Here is a 14,982-nt window from a genome sequence, read left to right on the forward strand (position 1 = left end):
GTGTGTTTATTTCTGGGCTTTCTATTCTCTTCCATTGTCTGTTTTCTGTTTTCTGTCAGTACCATACTGCTTTGATTACTATAATTTTTTAGAATAATTTGAAATCAGGGAGTATGAAACTTCTAGCTTTGTTCTTCTTTTCAAATTGCTTAGGACATTTGGGTTCTTTTGTGGTTTCATACAAATTTTAGGATTATTTGTTCGAGTTTTATGAAAAAAGCCATTGGTATTTTGATATGGATTGCCCTGAATCTCTAGATTGCTTTGGATAGCGTGGACATTTTAATAATAATAGTTTTTCATCTATAAGCACTGAATATCTTTTCGTTGACTTGTGTCAACTTCAGTTTCTTCCATCAATGCCTTATAATTTTTAGAGTACATATCTTTCACCTCCTTGTTTAAATTTATTCCTAGGAATTTGTTTCTTTTAGAAGCAAGTATAAATGAGATTTTTAAAAAAATTTCTCTTTCAGATCTTTCCTTATTTAGTGTATAGAAACAAAAGATTTTTCTATATTCATTTTGTATCCTGCAACTCTACTGAATTCTTTTATTAGTTCTAATAGTTGTTTTTTTTTTTTTTTTGGTATTTAGAGTTTTCTCTATATAGTATCATGTCATCTGCAAATAGTGAGAGTTTTACCTCTTCCTTTCTAATTTGGATGCCTTTTATTGCTTTTTCTCGTCTGATTGCTGTGGCTGGGAACTTTATGTTAAACAAAAGTGGCAAGAATGGGCATTCTTGTCTTATTTCTGATCTTAGTGGATAACTTAGTTTTTCACCACTGAGTATGATGTTAGCTGTGGGTTTAGAGTACAAAATTTAAAATATAGATCATTGAAAAAAATTGAGTATTTTTCTTTCAGCTTCACTTTTCCTAAATTGTTTTTCATCACATCTGCATGGTAATTGGTCTATTTAGACTATTTAAATATTTATAATTTTTTCATTGTTTTTAGCATACATATGAAGTATGAATAAAAGTATTATAATTACAAAAATGTAAGTGACTTATTATAAGTCGTTTTGTTTTAGAAAAATTATTTTTTACTGCTTAGAATTAAAAAGGTATTATTTCTTCCAGAGGACAATATCTTCTTATGATGAAATGTTATGATCTTGCAAAGTTTACTATTTATCAAGTAGCAGAAATGAACAAAGGTAAATATAATCAATGCAAAATTAAAATTGTCTTAATTTAAAAATAAATACCTCCTAAAAATGTTTATACTGTTTGCAATAGTTATATATAGATAACATGAAAGGTTTATTTCTAATCAAAGATAGATTTTGAAACTTTATATCTTCAGTTTCATATGTACATAGTCAACTATTAAATGCTTCATAATGAAATGAATCTTGTGAGAGATTATTATAGGAGATGCCAGGGTTATACTTTTATTTTTTTGTTTTTGTTGTTGTTTGTAATTGGAATGTCTTATTTTTGTTGGTGGTAAACAGATTTTAGTATTATTGATGTATTGATTTATTGATTTATTAATCAATATTTCAAATATAAATTATTGAATTGCTTGACTTCTTTAAACTAATTTAATCCTAGATACTTGGTAAAGGTATTGATAAACTTTCTTTTCCTTTTAGGTCTCATTGAGTTGAGTCCTATACAGCAAGCACTCATTTATTCATTTTGTGAAAACCATGACAAGGCCATCCAGGTCTTGGATAGTGTCACTTTGAACAGGCCTGAGCTCACCATGTATATTCTACTAGCAAAAGCCCAAATGAAGGCCAAGAGAAACAAGGTGAAAAGTCTTGGATAACACTTACTAACCTATTAACAGGGATTTTATATTGTGCTTATTAGAATGAAGGCTAACATACTTTCTTAAAATATAACTAAATTATAACATTTATTTATTGATTCTTGTGTTAACATTTGGGTTATTTCTTCTCCTCTTAAGGATAGGGCTGCTATAAATATTCTTTTTCATGTATTCTGTTAACATGTGGAGTAGTTTTCTAGGATATATTCCTAGAGAGTGGAATTGCTGGTGTGTAGAGAATGTGAATATCTAATTTTCAAGAAAGTGACACATTATTACCTAGGGTTGTACCAGTTTATTCTCCTACCTGTCATATACATGTGTGACTGTTCATTTCCATCCTCTACTGTAACTAGTTATGACTTTATTTTTTTCAACTTAGGAGATAAAAACTGATGTCTCATTGTGATCTTAATTCCCATTTTTCTGTTTGAGCACAGATTGAATATCTTATATGTTTTGTAACCTCTCATATTTCCTGTCTCATCAATATCCTAAACTTATTTTTTGTTTGTTTATCTTGTTCTTATTGATTTTAGGCATTAAAAAATAAATTCTGTACATTAATCCTTGATTAGTTATGTGTGCCATGTTTCTTCTTGAATGTGTGCCTGGTCTTATATAGAGGTTCTTAATTTTAATGTAGTAGAACTAATATATTTTTTATTTTATTGTCATGGCTTTAAAAAAAATCTTGTTTTAAGAAATTTTTCCCTACCCCAAGGTCATATGGGTATTCTTCCATATTTTCTCCTAAATGCTTAAAAGTTTTGTTTTTTCCATTTAAGACTTTAACTTAAATGATTTCTTTGAGTGTGAGATAAGTGATAAAATATCAGTTTTCCCCATATGGATATCCAGGTGTTCTAGTGTCATTTATTGAAATGTTCTCTCAAACCAAAGATCTGAAGAGGTACATCTAGTTTTCATGTATATGCAGATCTGAATTTGGGCTCTTTATTCTGTTCTTTTGGTCAGTTTTTTATTTATCCCTGGCCCAATAGTGTAGTCTTTTTTTTTTTTTTTAAGTTTTATGTGTTTATTTTTAGAGAGGGGGAGAGAGAGAGAGAGCAGGGGGAGGAGGGGCAGAAAGAGAGAGAAAGAATCTCAAGAAGACTCCCTGCTGAGCACAGAGCCCAGTGCAGGCTCATGACCCCAAGATCATGACCTGAGCTGAAATCAAGAGTAGGATGCTCAACTGACTGAGCCACCCAGGTGCCCCTACAATGTCCAAATTATTATGATAGTTAATTATTATAGTTTTACTATAGTTCTTGATATCTGGTAGAGCTAGTCCCTACACCATATTTTTATCTAGGAAACTCCTGGTTATTCTCTTATATATACATTTTAAATTCAGCTTGTCAAGATCCATTAAAAATTCTGTCAACTCTAGGTTATTGTAAGGAGAATTGACATTTTATGATATCAAATTTCTTTTTGGAATACTCTTCTGTTTACTTTAAACTTCTCTGCCCCTACCCATTGTTCTGTAGAAACTCGGGGTTACCTTTGCCCTCTTCTATCCAATCAATAGTGATGTTCACCTGGTTCTTTCTAAATATCTTTCAATTCTACTTCCTTTCTCTATTTCTGTGATCATTATCCTAGTCCAAAGCACACATTTATTTTGCTAGAATGATAGCAACCGTGTTGCTCTCTTCCAAGCTTTTATCCACACAACAGACATAGTATACTCTTTAGAATGTAAATATGCTTTACCTGCAAGCCCCACCAGAGCTTCCCTAGGAGACTTTTTTAGAGTCGTGAAGAAGTGACAGGCAGGACATCAACGATGAGAAGCAGCAGGAGGAAGTGAAGATGTGTTCACTTTAATTTTAAATGGGATGGAAGACTCAATGGACTCAAAGAGATAGTGAAGGGGCAGTAATCCAGAAGAGGCAGGAAATAACTTATGTTCCAGTGGGGCAGAAGGAGTTGGGGTCAAGAATACAGCTTGAGAAATTAGCTCTGGAATGGAGAAGAAAGGAAACCGCTCAAAGACAGGAGAGAAAAAAGATGGAGATGAAGGAAGATAAAGATACACTGAAAACTAAAAAGGAGGGAAGTGGAGAAAGAAAGTGATATCTTTTTTTTCTACAGCAAGGTCACATCGGAGAGTGAGGGTGGAAAGATGGACATTAAGGTGGGCTGTAAATATATGAAGTAAAAGTTAAGTGGGGGGCACAGAGGACACTTAGCATATCCAAGCTAAATCTCATGGTGTCTTTAGTAATCTAATATAATTTTAAAAATGGGCTAAAGAGTCATAAATATTTGTATTTCCATATAGATAAATGTACCTATTAGTTTGTTATAAAAAGTCATTTCTGTCTGAGAAATTGAATTTTTTTCATTAATGAATTTCAACTAGTTTAAATGGGTGATTTTTGATGTTAGTTCATTTCCTGGTGCCAGCAGAATCCCTTAAGAGGACAGTAGGACAAAATACAGGTTGATTAAAACCACATCAGATATTATCATTGGAAATCCTTTACTATCTAATAGCTGTCTAGTATTTCTTCCAGGAACATTTCTAAAGAATTGGCCATAAACTAGTCTATAAATTTAAGTTGATTTTAGGCTATGAGAAAATAATCTTTAGAACTTAGAAATTATAGCTTCAAAGTGCGCATGTATAAGCCTGCTTAAGTAGTGGATTGTAGGAGAGGCACCTTGGTGGGATTCCCTGCCATCAGATTCCCTGTCTGGGTCCTTGTCTGGCAGTGCACTGACAAGGCCTGTGTCATTACCAGGCCTGTGTGCCTAGGGTAAAATGTGAGTCAGGCTGTGCACTCAGGATTCCCTTTAATGTTTAAGCTGTCTTGTTCATCACGTTAAATAAATACGAGAAAGAAACATTCTCGTCTTTTTTTTTTTTTTTTTTTTTTTTTTATCACTCTAGGAAGCTGTGAGAATGTTTAAAAAGGCATTGGATATCTTTTCTCATTCTGATAAAGGACCAAATGCGGTAGCAGCTTCAGCAGACTGTCTGTATAACTTGGGTCTTTGTTACATGGAAGAAGGCAACATACAAATGGTATTTTGTATGTTTAGGAGCATAGATTATTTGTGATTATAGAAAATCATTCTTTGCATTCAATTCCTTTTCTGACCTATACAGTGAGTGACTAGACCAAATTTCTTTCTTTTTTTTTTTTTTTTTAAAGATTTTATTTATTTATTTATTTGACAGACAGAGATCACAAGTAGGCAGAGAGGTAGGCAGAGAGAGAGAGAGAGAGAGAGAGAGAGAGGCAGGGGTGGGGGTGGGGGTGGGAAGCAGGCTCCCTGCTGAGCAGAGCCTGATGCAGGGCTCAATCCCAGGACCATGGGATCATGACCCGAGCCAAAGGCAAAGGCTTTAACCCACTGAGCCACACAGGCGCCCTAGACCAAATTTCTTATAAAGGTTGGCTTATTACAATCAGTGTGAACTCTGCAATGCCTACTATATTGTTTTACTTATTCAACACATTTTATTTGAGACTTGTTTGTTCACAGTATTCCAAAGACTAATGTCTGACTCCTACCAAAACAGTAAATCTAACTGTAAGAAATTATTATAGCATAATATTTTTATCACAATAAGAATTTATTTATTAAATTATAAGTACTTTATTTAAAAAAAAACATTTATTTATGTAGAGAGAAAGGGAACGTGAGCAGGGGAGGGGCAGAGGGACAGGAAGAGCGAGAATCTCAAGCAGACTCCATTTTAAAATTGTTAATGATATGACAAAATAATTGTTATTTTATAATGGCTAACATGGGGTATTTCATAATTTAATTTCTCTACACACAGACATATAGACACAGACACACATAGTCATGCACACACACCCACACACCATTCTGGTCTCTGTATTCTTAGGGTCTTGCAACTCCATAAACTTGAAAAAGAGTTGCACTTAATTAGTAGTTCCATTAGGAAATCCCCTAAAATATAAGATTAATTATAAATCTTTTCTGTGTTTTTAGCCCTTTTGGACAACCAGAGCAAACCTATCTTTGCTTTACAATGTTGGGAAAAATTTTAGAGTTCCACTGTTAAGAAATTTCATAACTATATATCTGCTATGGTTCTTGGAACCTCATGAAAAATAAATGTACAAGTTGTACTTTGAATAAACACAATATGAAGAATAGCAATTAAAATTGTACTTCCAGAAGTACTGTCATCTAACAATATGGGTTATATTGACATTACTCCGGGAGTAAAGGGACCTATAAATTACAGTAATAAACCTGGCCTGTTTATATTACTTTTATTTTCTTAACAAAGTTCACTGGGAAAAATGAATTTAAAGTGACCAAAGATAAGTGAAAACTTTTCTACGATTGTTACACACTATAATTTATTAACATTTTAAATTAATATATTCTACTCATTCATTTATCTTCACTAATATATTCTACTCACTCTGTTCTACTCACTACTTAACAAAATACTCTTCTAGGCTTTTGATTGTTTTACAAAAGCTGTGAAAGCAAATCCTGATTTTGCAGAAGGCTTTTATCAACGTGGGCTTTGTAAAGTAAAACTCCACAAGGATAGCTCGGTCCTGGATTTTAATCGTGCAATTACCCTCAATCCAAAACATTACCAGGTATTTAAATGAATAATTTCAATGATTTGGAGAATGGGTCAAATTTGTTAAAACTACTAAATCTTCATATGTCATTGTTATTAATTAGCAAGATTTGGTTACTTATACCTACTTTTTGGCTGTGTTTTGATAATTCCTGTATCTGTATTTCCCCCTGAACTAAAAATTTTGTTTATAATAGTAATGCTTTACGTAAAAGTGCTTCATGAATTGTGATGTTTATAAATACTGTTAATATTTTATTGTACCTATTATGATTCATATACTGTTATTAATTTTTTACTTCATCTTTTGCTATCACATTTATTCCTGCCTTTTAAGAGGCTGTACAGACAACACAAAATTCAATAGGTGAAGCTTGACTATGAAATTTGAATATGCTAAATATTAGATGATTTTAGAGAATACTGTTAATTTTCTCAGATATATAATGATAGTGTGCTTATCTAGGAGAATGTTTGCATAATGGAAAGCCTGGAGGTCGCCAGGTATTATGTATTAAGTATAGTGATGTCTACAACTTATTTTCAAATAGTTCAGAAAAATAGATATAATAAATATTGTGAAATAATAATCATTGAATCCACATGGTAGTTATATGGATGTTCATTGTACTATTTTTTAAATTATTCTCTATGTTCAAAATACTTTATTACTTTAAAAAAAGAGTTATTTAGGGGCACCTGGGTGGCTCAGTGGGTTAAAGCCTCTGCCTTTGGCTCAGGTCATGATCTCAGGGTCCTGGAATCGAGCCCCGCATCAGGCTCTCTGCTCGGCAGGAAGCCTGCTTCCCTTCCTCTCTCTGCCTGCCTCTCTGTCCACTTGAGATCTCTGTCTGTCAAATAAATAAATAAAAATCTTAAAAAAAAAAAGTTATTTATTTGAGAGTAAGTGTGTGCATGAGTGGGGGAGGGGCAAAGGGACTGGGAGAGAGAATCTCAAGCAAACTCCCCACTGAGCTCGGAATCTACACGGGGCTGAGTCCCACAGCCCTCACCGAGATCATGACCTGAGCCGAAACTGAGAGTCAGATGCTCAAGGACTGAGCCACCCAGGTGCCTGTTTGAAATATTTTCTAATAAAATAGAGTGGGGGGAAAAAAGACTATATTTTATACCGTTTTTGGATGGCATGGATTTGTTCAAACTATATCTTTTGGGAGAATTGATGCTTTACTAAAATATTCATTCCTGCTTTCCTCTGCTCTTTTCCTGAAAAGGCATACTTAAGCCGAGTAGCCTTCTATGGTTTGAAAGGCAGATACTCCAAAGCAATCTTGAATTGTAATGAGGCCATTAAAATTTATCCTCAGAGTGTGCGTGCCTATATCTACAGAGGAGTTCTGAAATACTACAACAAGGTAGGGCTGTTTCCTGTCTTGTTAAGTGAGATTTTAGAGTGCGTGGATGCTCAGATTTGTCAAGTTGTGACTAGCTTCCTTTTTCCTTCTGTGGGGGAGAATCCCCATGGTATAAAGGGCACAACTGCATAGAACCCTTTATGCTTTCACAGTACATCAAAGGGATTTCAATTCATAATTTTGCACAAAATAGTGATATTTACTTTTTATATTTATATTTTAACTAGCACTTACTACTTATTAAGAAAGTAGCGTATATTCATTGCAAAGGGTTTGGAAATTACATAGGGGAATAAAGAAGATTAAAATCACCTATTACCCCCATCATCAAGTGAAAATTCCTGAGAGCATTTTGGTTTATTTGCATTTAGTCTTTTTTTTCCCTGAAAATATGATATGTATTTTCCAAAACTGGGATTATGCTACTTAAAAATTTGTTGTGCCTTGCTTCTCACAATTTTTGAAGATACCATTTTTAAAGACTGAATAATATTCTACCATAGTTTATTTTTATTGTTGGGCATTTTACTGTTTTACCATTTTGCTGTCTTAAATAATACACACACTGAGAACAAAGCCATTGCTGGAATTTATGATTGACTCCTAAATGGAACTTACTGGATCAAATGGTGTGAGCAGCCCCATTGATATCTGATACTTCATGGAATACTTTGTTTCTCCCTACTTTTCTTTTCTGACCTTTCTTTGTAACTATTTCATATGAAATATTTTGCAAATAATACCTTAAGACAAAGGTAAGACCTTGTATTACATGTTAAGTCCATGAAAATTACTATCTACAGAAATGAATGATCTAAGTTATCAGAGACGCATCAAAGAGGAAGTGAAAGAGACCATGGGTAGAAAACATGATGACCATTATGTTACATAACAGTATGAGTGACAGAAGCAAGCAAGGTTTGGTGAATGTTTGCTGGATGAATGTGGCTTCTCTTTTACTAATAAGAAGTATAATCTTTTTGCTTTATAGCAATATTGGCAATAAGATAATCATCTAAATTAAATTATATATTGAATTTTATTTGTGGGTAGGAGAAACATTATTATAAATAATTCCTACCAAGAGATCTTAATTAACTCTGTGAAAGATTAGCTTAATTGTCTTAATTTCACAGATGATGCACAGAATGGGTAAATGAATGTTCCAAAAAATTTGATAGAATCGAGAATTTATTTTGCAATTAAATTTCAGTCCATTATGATTGATCCTTCTTATCTAGTTATTTTTTTCTTTGCAGACTTATAAGCTAGCGATTACAGATTTAACTACAGCTATCAATATGGACAAAAACAGTTATGTAGCATTTTATAACAGAGCATTATGCTACACCAAGATAAACGAACTTCGAATGGTAAGTGACCATTTTAGTAAACTACACATTTGTAAACACATTTAAAGCAAGTGTAAAGCATTTTCTTCTGTTATAGTTTTGAAAAGTATTTCCTGTGGAAATACACATACACACACATAAACACACACACAAACTTGAGAAACCAAAGAACAGTTTCAAAGAATATTTAAGGTTTTATTGGTCCTCACCAAATATATTTATACAATCTTTGCAATGTCACATGAGAATTAATTTTACAATGCTCATAAGCATTTAAAGGTATTTACAAATTAAAATATATTTCACAATTCTCATTTGAGTGAATGTTTCTACTGATATACTGCTTGCAGAATTTTTTTTTCCAATATGCTTTTTTAAATTTTTAATTTTTTTATAAACATATAATATATTTTTATCCCCAGGGGTACAGGTCTGTGAATCGCCAGGTTTACACACTTCACAGCACTCACCAAAGCACATTGCTTGCAGAATTTTTAAGCAGTGATCATTAACAATATCTTTGCTTCAAAATCTCAACATTAGCTAGAAAAGTTTGTTTAGGGATTTTTTTTTTTTTTTTTTGTACAGTACTCAGACCACAGACGCAGCAGGGAGTTTTCCACTATGGTTTCCAGATCTGGGACCAGCGACAAGCATTGCCTGTGTATTTTGAAGCCGCAAATGATGGCTGCAGTAAAACTTTTTCCTCTGTTTGTCCTGATCCACCTTCTACCTGGGCAGAATGTCTTTTCTGTTTTCTAATCTTACCCTTCTCTTCCCTACCCCTGCAGGACTGGTCCTTTCCAAGTCAAGATTTCTCGCTGGCCAGCTGGTCTTGGCCTCTCATTGCCCTGCCCGCCCTCTCGCTTCTCTCCTCTGTTGTTCTGTTGTCTGCTTGTCTTCCCTTCTCATTTCTCTCTACTTCTACAGTTAGTGAAGCTTTCCTCTAAGAGACTACCTCGCATTCCCACTGTTCTCCTCCAACCTCCTTGAAATTTGGACAGTGGAATCTGTTTAAGACGTTGGGAGATTTAGAGAGGTATTTGCTATGGAAAGGAAGAAGTTGAGAACCATTGTTCCTACCTAAGAGACTGTAGAATTCCTGGCAGCCCGTCTGTCAGGTTTCCTCCAGAAATCTTGACAAACGAATAACTAATTTTTAACGAAGGAGTTGTTAAGATTCTAAAAGCTAATTAAAGGATCATTTATCAAGTAACCTGCACAGCAGGCATCTTTGACCGGCTCCCTCCCCACCCCATTCCTGCCTTTTCTGGGTAACTCTGAAGCCACAAACAATGGACTGGGTGGGGGCAGGGAACTCCCATTTTTGTTATCTCTGATACCTAGCAGAATCAGTGTTCTAATTCAGTGTTCTAAAATGAGAAACTACCTGGAGATCTAACAAGAATAATCTTAGAGCTGCCAGCCAGCTCACACATTTCCTCCAACGAAGACACTTTACAGAGGAGGAAATGGAAGCAGGGAGAAGTTAGGAACATATCCAAGTCACACAGAGTAGAAAGCTGGATTGGCGTTCACAGGTTTGTTTGCTTCTGGCTAACAGTCTTTAGGTGGCTTTGTAAAACCAGCTGACCTCCAGCGTGTGGACCGGATGTCATTTAACAGTGTCTGCCCCTCCCTGTTTGTCTCCCTCCACCTGTTTCTCAGCATTCTTGTCGTGACTAGAGTGAGAAAACCCAAGTACCTTTCTGCAGAAAATGCACTTAGGCATTCTTCTAAGATATGCTATCATAAAAAATTAAGAAGAGGGGAATTCTGCTTCCTACCACCTCATTTCAATATAAATAACTGTTACCACTTACTTAAGGCTTATTGGGTGACAAGCACTGAGCTATATGCTTTACCAACATACAATCAAAATATTTTTAAGTGGACTTTTACAACAATATGATGTTATTAATATTCCAATTTTATATGTGAGTAGAGTGAGGCTTAGTGTTAAGTAATTTCCCCAAGACTGAAGATCTAGTAATAATAGCAGAGGCATGATCCAAATCCTGCTCACTGACCTTCATGACATCTCATTTCCCACCTTTTGTTTCCTCCTGTGTCACCTATTCAGCTGCTTAGTGGATTTCCAGGGCATCTTACAGGTTTTATATTCTGGGATTCCATGACAGGAAAACTGCAAACATTCTAGTTTTGTTTTGTTTTGTTTTATGCATATTATGAATTATTTTTACAGCTCTGCCAGAGGTTTGCTTATAATTTTGTCACAACGCACATACAGGATTTTTAATTGTACAGTTCTTTTAGACACTTGAGTGTTTGGTAATGAAATACTGGAGAAGGACCAATGAGCAAATAGTAAAATGCTTATTTGTATTTTCAGTTAGCATGAGCTACAGGCATAGAAAATTTGACCCTTTTCTGATGAAACAGTAGAGGCTACTTTCAGGCAAACAGGTTTGAGCGATGATAGGTAGTAACGGCCCACAGCCACCCCCTGGCTGAATAGAAAGCCCAGTCAGGTGACCCACCTTAAAATATCTGTAGGCCTTAACTAACTAAAGGACTTTTTACAACCTGACACAATTACTAAAAAAGGAGGAGATTCCAAACTTGGCATACCTCTTCACCCTCCCTCTTTAAAAACAGTGTCCACCCACTACCTCCTTATAGGCTTTCCTCTGCTGGCCTGCCTGCCCACTCACTTGCTGTGTATTTGATATACTTCTACTTCCTTTGTTTTGCTTCAGGTGAAATCTGTCACTGCCCATGCCACCAGTTTCCACCCCATCAGCGCCCTATATCTGGGAACCCCCATCCAGTTGAGAGACACCCCATTTAAACATCATAGAAATCCATATGGCACTTTTGGACAAAATGTTCAGTAGGAAAATAAGAGATTAAGTTCCAACCATAAATCCCCAGATTTATGCTATTCTTAGTACCTGGTATAGAGTCAGTGGAAAGAATAAAAAAAGATTAAAGTAATGTAGAAAGGTCCTATGAATTGATAATTCTTAGTTTAGATTAGTATCTTTCAAAATATAAGTATGCTTATCAAAATATTTTGAAGTAATTTTCCAATGAGTGCTTATTTGTGTATTAAAATCGATTTTCATTGATTCGTGATTTATTCATTCAACAAAAATTTATCTACTTCCATTAGAGGCAGGCACTGAGTTAGTTATTTACAATGGTAAACCAAATAGATAAACTCTGCCTCCATAAAGATTAGGTTTCAGTGGGAAAAACAATAAAACACTAAAAAGGAATTAAATTTTAAAAGGTAACAAGCGCTGTGCTTTAATGTCAAAAGTCATTTGGTGAAACTACTGAGAGGGGGAAGGGTATTGCGTCTCCCACCCTCAACCATTCCAAACCATATACAATAAAAATCCTTAGGATGATCCAGAGATTACATGTGAAAGGCGAGTACAGTGTGGATCATTTATTAAAAACATAGTAGTGTCTGTAATATTTAGTTAACAGGACCCTTTAAATCTGAGTGATTATTTTTGTCCATAAAAGTAAGTCACATTAAAAATCCATGTTAGGTCCTCGTTTGGGCATAAACACATTTGTTCATAGCCAATGTGGAAGGCCCTAGAGAGTTAAATCTATGTTGTAAGTGATTATTTTATTTTTAGGCATTAATAGACTATGGAATTGTGCTTCTTCTTGATGCTGGAGAAACTGTGACTTTAAATACTTTCATTAATCGTGGACTCATCTACGTAGAGTTACAGCAGTATAGTTTCGCATTGGAGGTAAACCTTCCTTCCTGTTTACTTGTAAAAATGAACCCACTTGATTTTGCACATTCTCTTCTGAAAACTAGTGAACAAATTTTTCTTGGTATCAAATGGCAATATTAACAAGCAATAAAAACTTAGCAAGAACTGTATTGAAGTACTTTGAATGAATAATACAATCTTTGCTCAAAAATGTGTATTTTTACTTTGTTTTGATTACAGGTAAACAGTTAATATATAAAAAAGTATTTCTGATTTGATGAACTATCAATACACTCACCTTCTCTCACGGAGTATCTTGGCTACAAATAAGACTCAATTATTTGGCAAATAAAATGATTTATGTATCAGTTTATTTTGCAGCTCGGTGCTAATTCTTCCTCATTCAGAATTTTCCTCATTCCCCACTGAAAATATATAAAAATAAATCTGTTTGTTTAGCATAGGGCAGAAAATGGCTGCTCAAAATAGGCTACTGGGAATAGACTTAAGTTACTGGAAACAGGCACTCAGAATTGCAATAAAAGAGCATCTGCAGTGTATCAAAAGAGAAATAGGTTGTTTAAAATGTATTTTAGTAATTAATTGTTATTAATTATAATTAAACAAAATTCATCATTTTCATTTTTATCTTATTTGTATTGTCTATTTTAAATTAACTTTGGAATTAAGATTAAGAGATATGAGGCAAAAATCAAATAGTAATTTGAAGTTGGCGGTTAAATAATGGTAGTTTTGCTTTTGTGTTTCTGAGGAAAGACAACAGAATAACAATGAGAATAAGAATAACAATAAGAATGTAATGAGTGTTCCCTAATTTTTTCACCTTTAGAGATGGCTTGTATTATTTCTCTGTGTCCTAGAGTTAACTTTAGAGATTCTACTCCCACAGAAATACTTATTATTAAGGAGGTGTCTGAAAAATCTTGTTCTAGGGAATTTATACTATGAAGAAATGTAATTTTAAGAGTTGAACTCCTTTAGGTTTTGGTTTTGAGATATACCATTTAGAATTCCCTCAAGAAGAAGAGGCTAAAGAACTTTTTTGGGATAGGCAAGTGAGCTATGGAACTCTGGGTCACAGTATTTGAGCGGAACAAGTGAGGAAAATGGGGGTTGAGAGGAAAAGACTTCAGCTGTTGGGGAGTTAAATTCAGGCCCTGTGTTATCTAGCAAGTATATACCATTTAGTACTTAATAAAATCTTCCAACTAGGAAGGGCAAGATTTGAACTCAGATCTTTCTTAATTCCAAATCTTACGCTCTTTCTCACAAGGCAAGTAACTGGCATTGGTGGTAAAATCACAGAGATCATTAAGACAGAGTTCCAGTCCTTGAGGAGCTCATGGTCTAGTGGGAATCATTATTAACCCTTTCTTTTCTTTATCCCACATCAACTCATGAGTCAGTCCAGTTAGCTCTCCCATCAAAACACATTTTTAATTCATCACTTCTCATTTTTGCCACTGCTGTCCTCCTAATTCAGGCCACAATCATCTCTCCTTTGTGGACTTTGTAGTAGCTTCTTAACTGGCCTCTCTGATTTTGTTCTTGTTCCCCAGCATGCTGTTTCTTACACAACAGCCAGAGAGACCTCTTAAAAACCTAAAGAAGGTCGAATTATTCCTTGGCTCAAAACATTCCATTGCTTCCTATAACATTTAGAATGCAATCTGGATTCTTTTCTTTTCTTTTTCTTTTGCAATCAGAATTCTTGACTATGGCCAGCCAAGACCCTACATGATCTGATTGTTGTTTACTCATCTGATTTCATTGTTATATGTTCCTCTTTTCTTACTACAGCCACTCCACTCTGGCCTTTTGCTATTCCTTGGAAATGCCACGCTCCCTTCCTGCCTCAGAATCATCTTACAAGCTATTCCTTAAACATAGAATGCTCTTCCCACTGATCTGTTTGTGGTTCATACCTTCCTTTCCTTTCAGATTTCTGCCTAAATGTGGCCTCCTTAGTCAAAAAGACCATAGATTGATTAAAATGGAATTAAAAAAAATTAAAATAAACTCAAAATAAGTCTGGAAAGGGAAAGCAAAGGAACAGAAAACAGAGGAAACCAGAAGAAAACAAAAAATAAAATTTAGACCTAAATGTAACCATATCAGTGTTATATTAAATAGAAACAGTCAAGTAT

At 34.5% G+C, this 14,982-nt stretch overlaps 1 protein-coding gene across 1 annotated transcript in view; it reads left to right on the top strand.

Moving 5' to 3' along the window:
* TTC6 (tetratricopeptide repeat domain 6) overlaps positions 1-14,982 on the top strand; it is a 228,500-nt gene that overhangs the window by 186,192 nt on the left and 27,326 nt on the right. The window contains exons 22-28 of the mRNA XM_059372142.1: positions 1,089-1,165; positions 1,607-1,767; positions 4,694-4,828; positions 6,249-6,398; positions 7,618-7,758; positions 9,018-9,131; positions 12,728-12,847. Coding sequence (XP_059228125.1) covers positions 1,089-1,165; positions 1,607-1,767; positions 4,694-4,828; positions 6,249-6,398; positions 7,618-7,758; positions 9,018-9,131; positions 12,728-12,847 — 898 coding nt within the window. The remainder of the gene's footprint in view (positions 1-1,088; positions 1,166-1,606; positions 1,768-4,693; positions 4,829-6,248; positions 6,399-7,617; positions 7,759-9,017; positions 9,132-12,727; positions 12,848-14,982) is intronic.

The sequence above is a fragment of the Mustela nigripes genome, chromosome 13 (genome assembly GCF_022355385.1).
Source record: "Mustela nigripes isolate SB6536 chromosome 13, MUSNIG.SB6536, whole genome shotgun sequence".
NCBI classification, from domain to species: Eukaryota; Metazoa; Chordata; class Mammalia; order Carnivora; family Mustelidae; genus Mustela; species Mustela nigripes.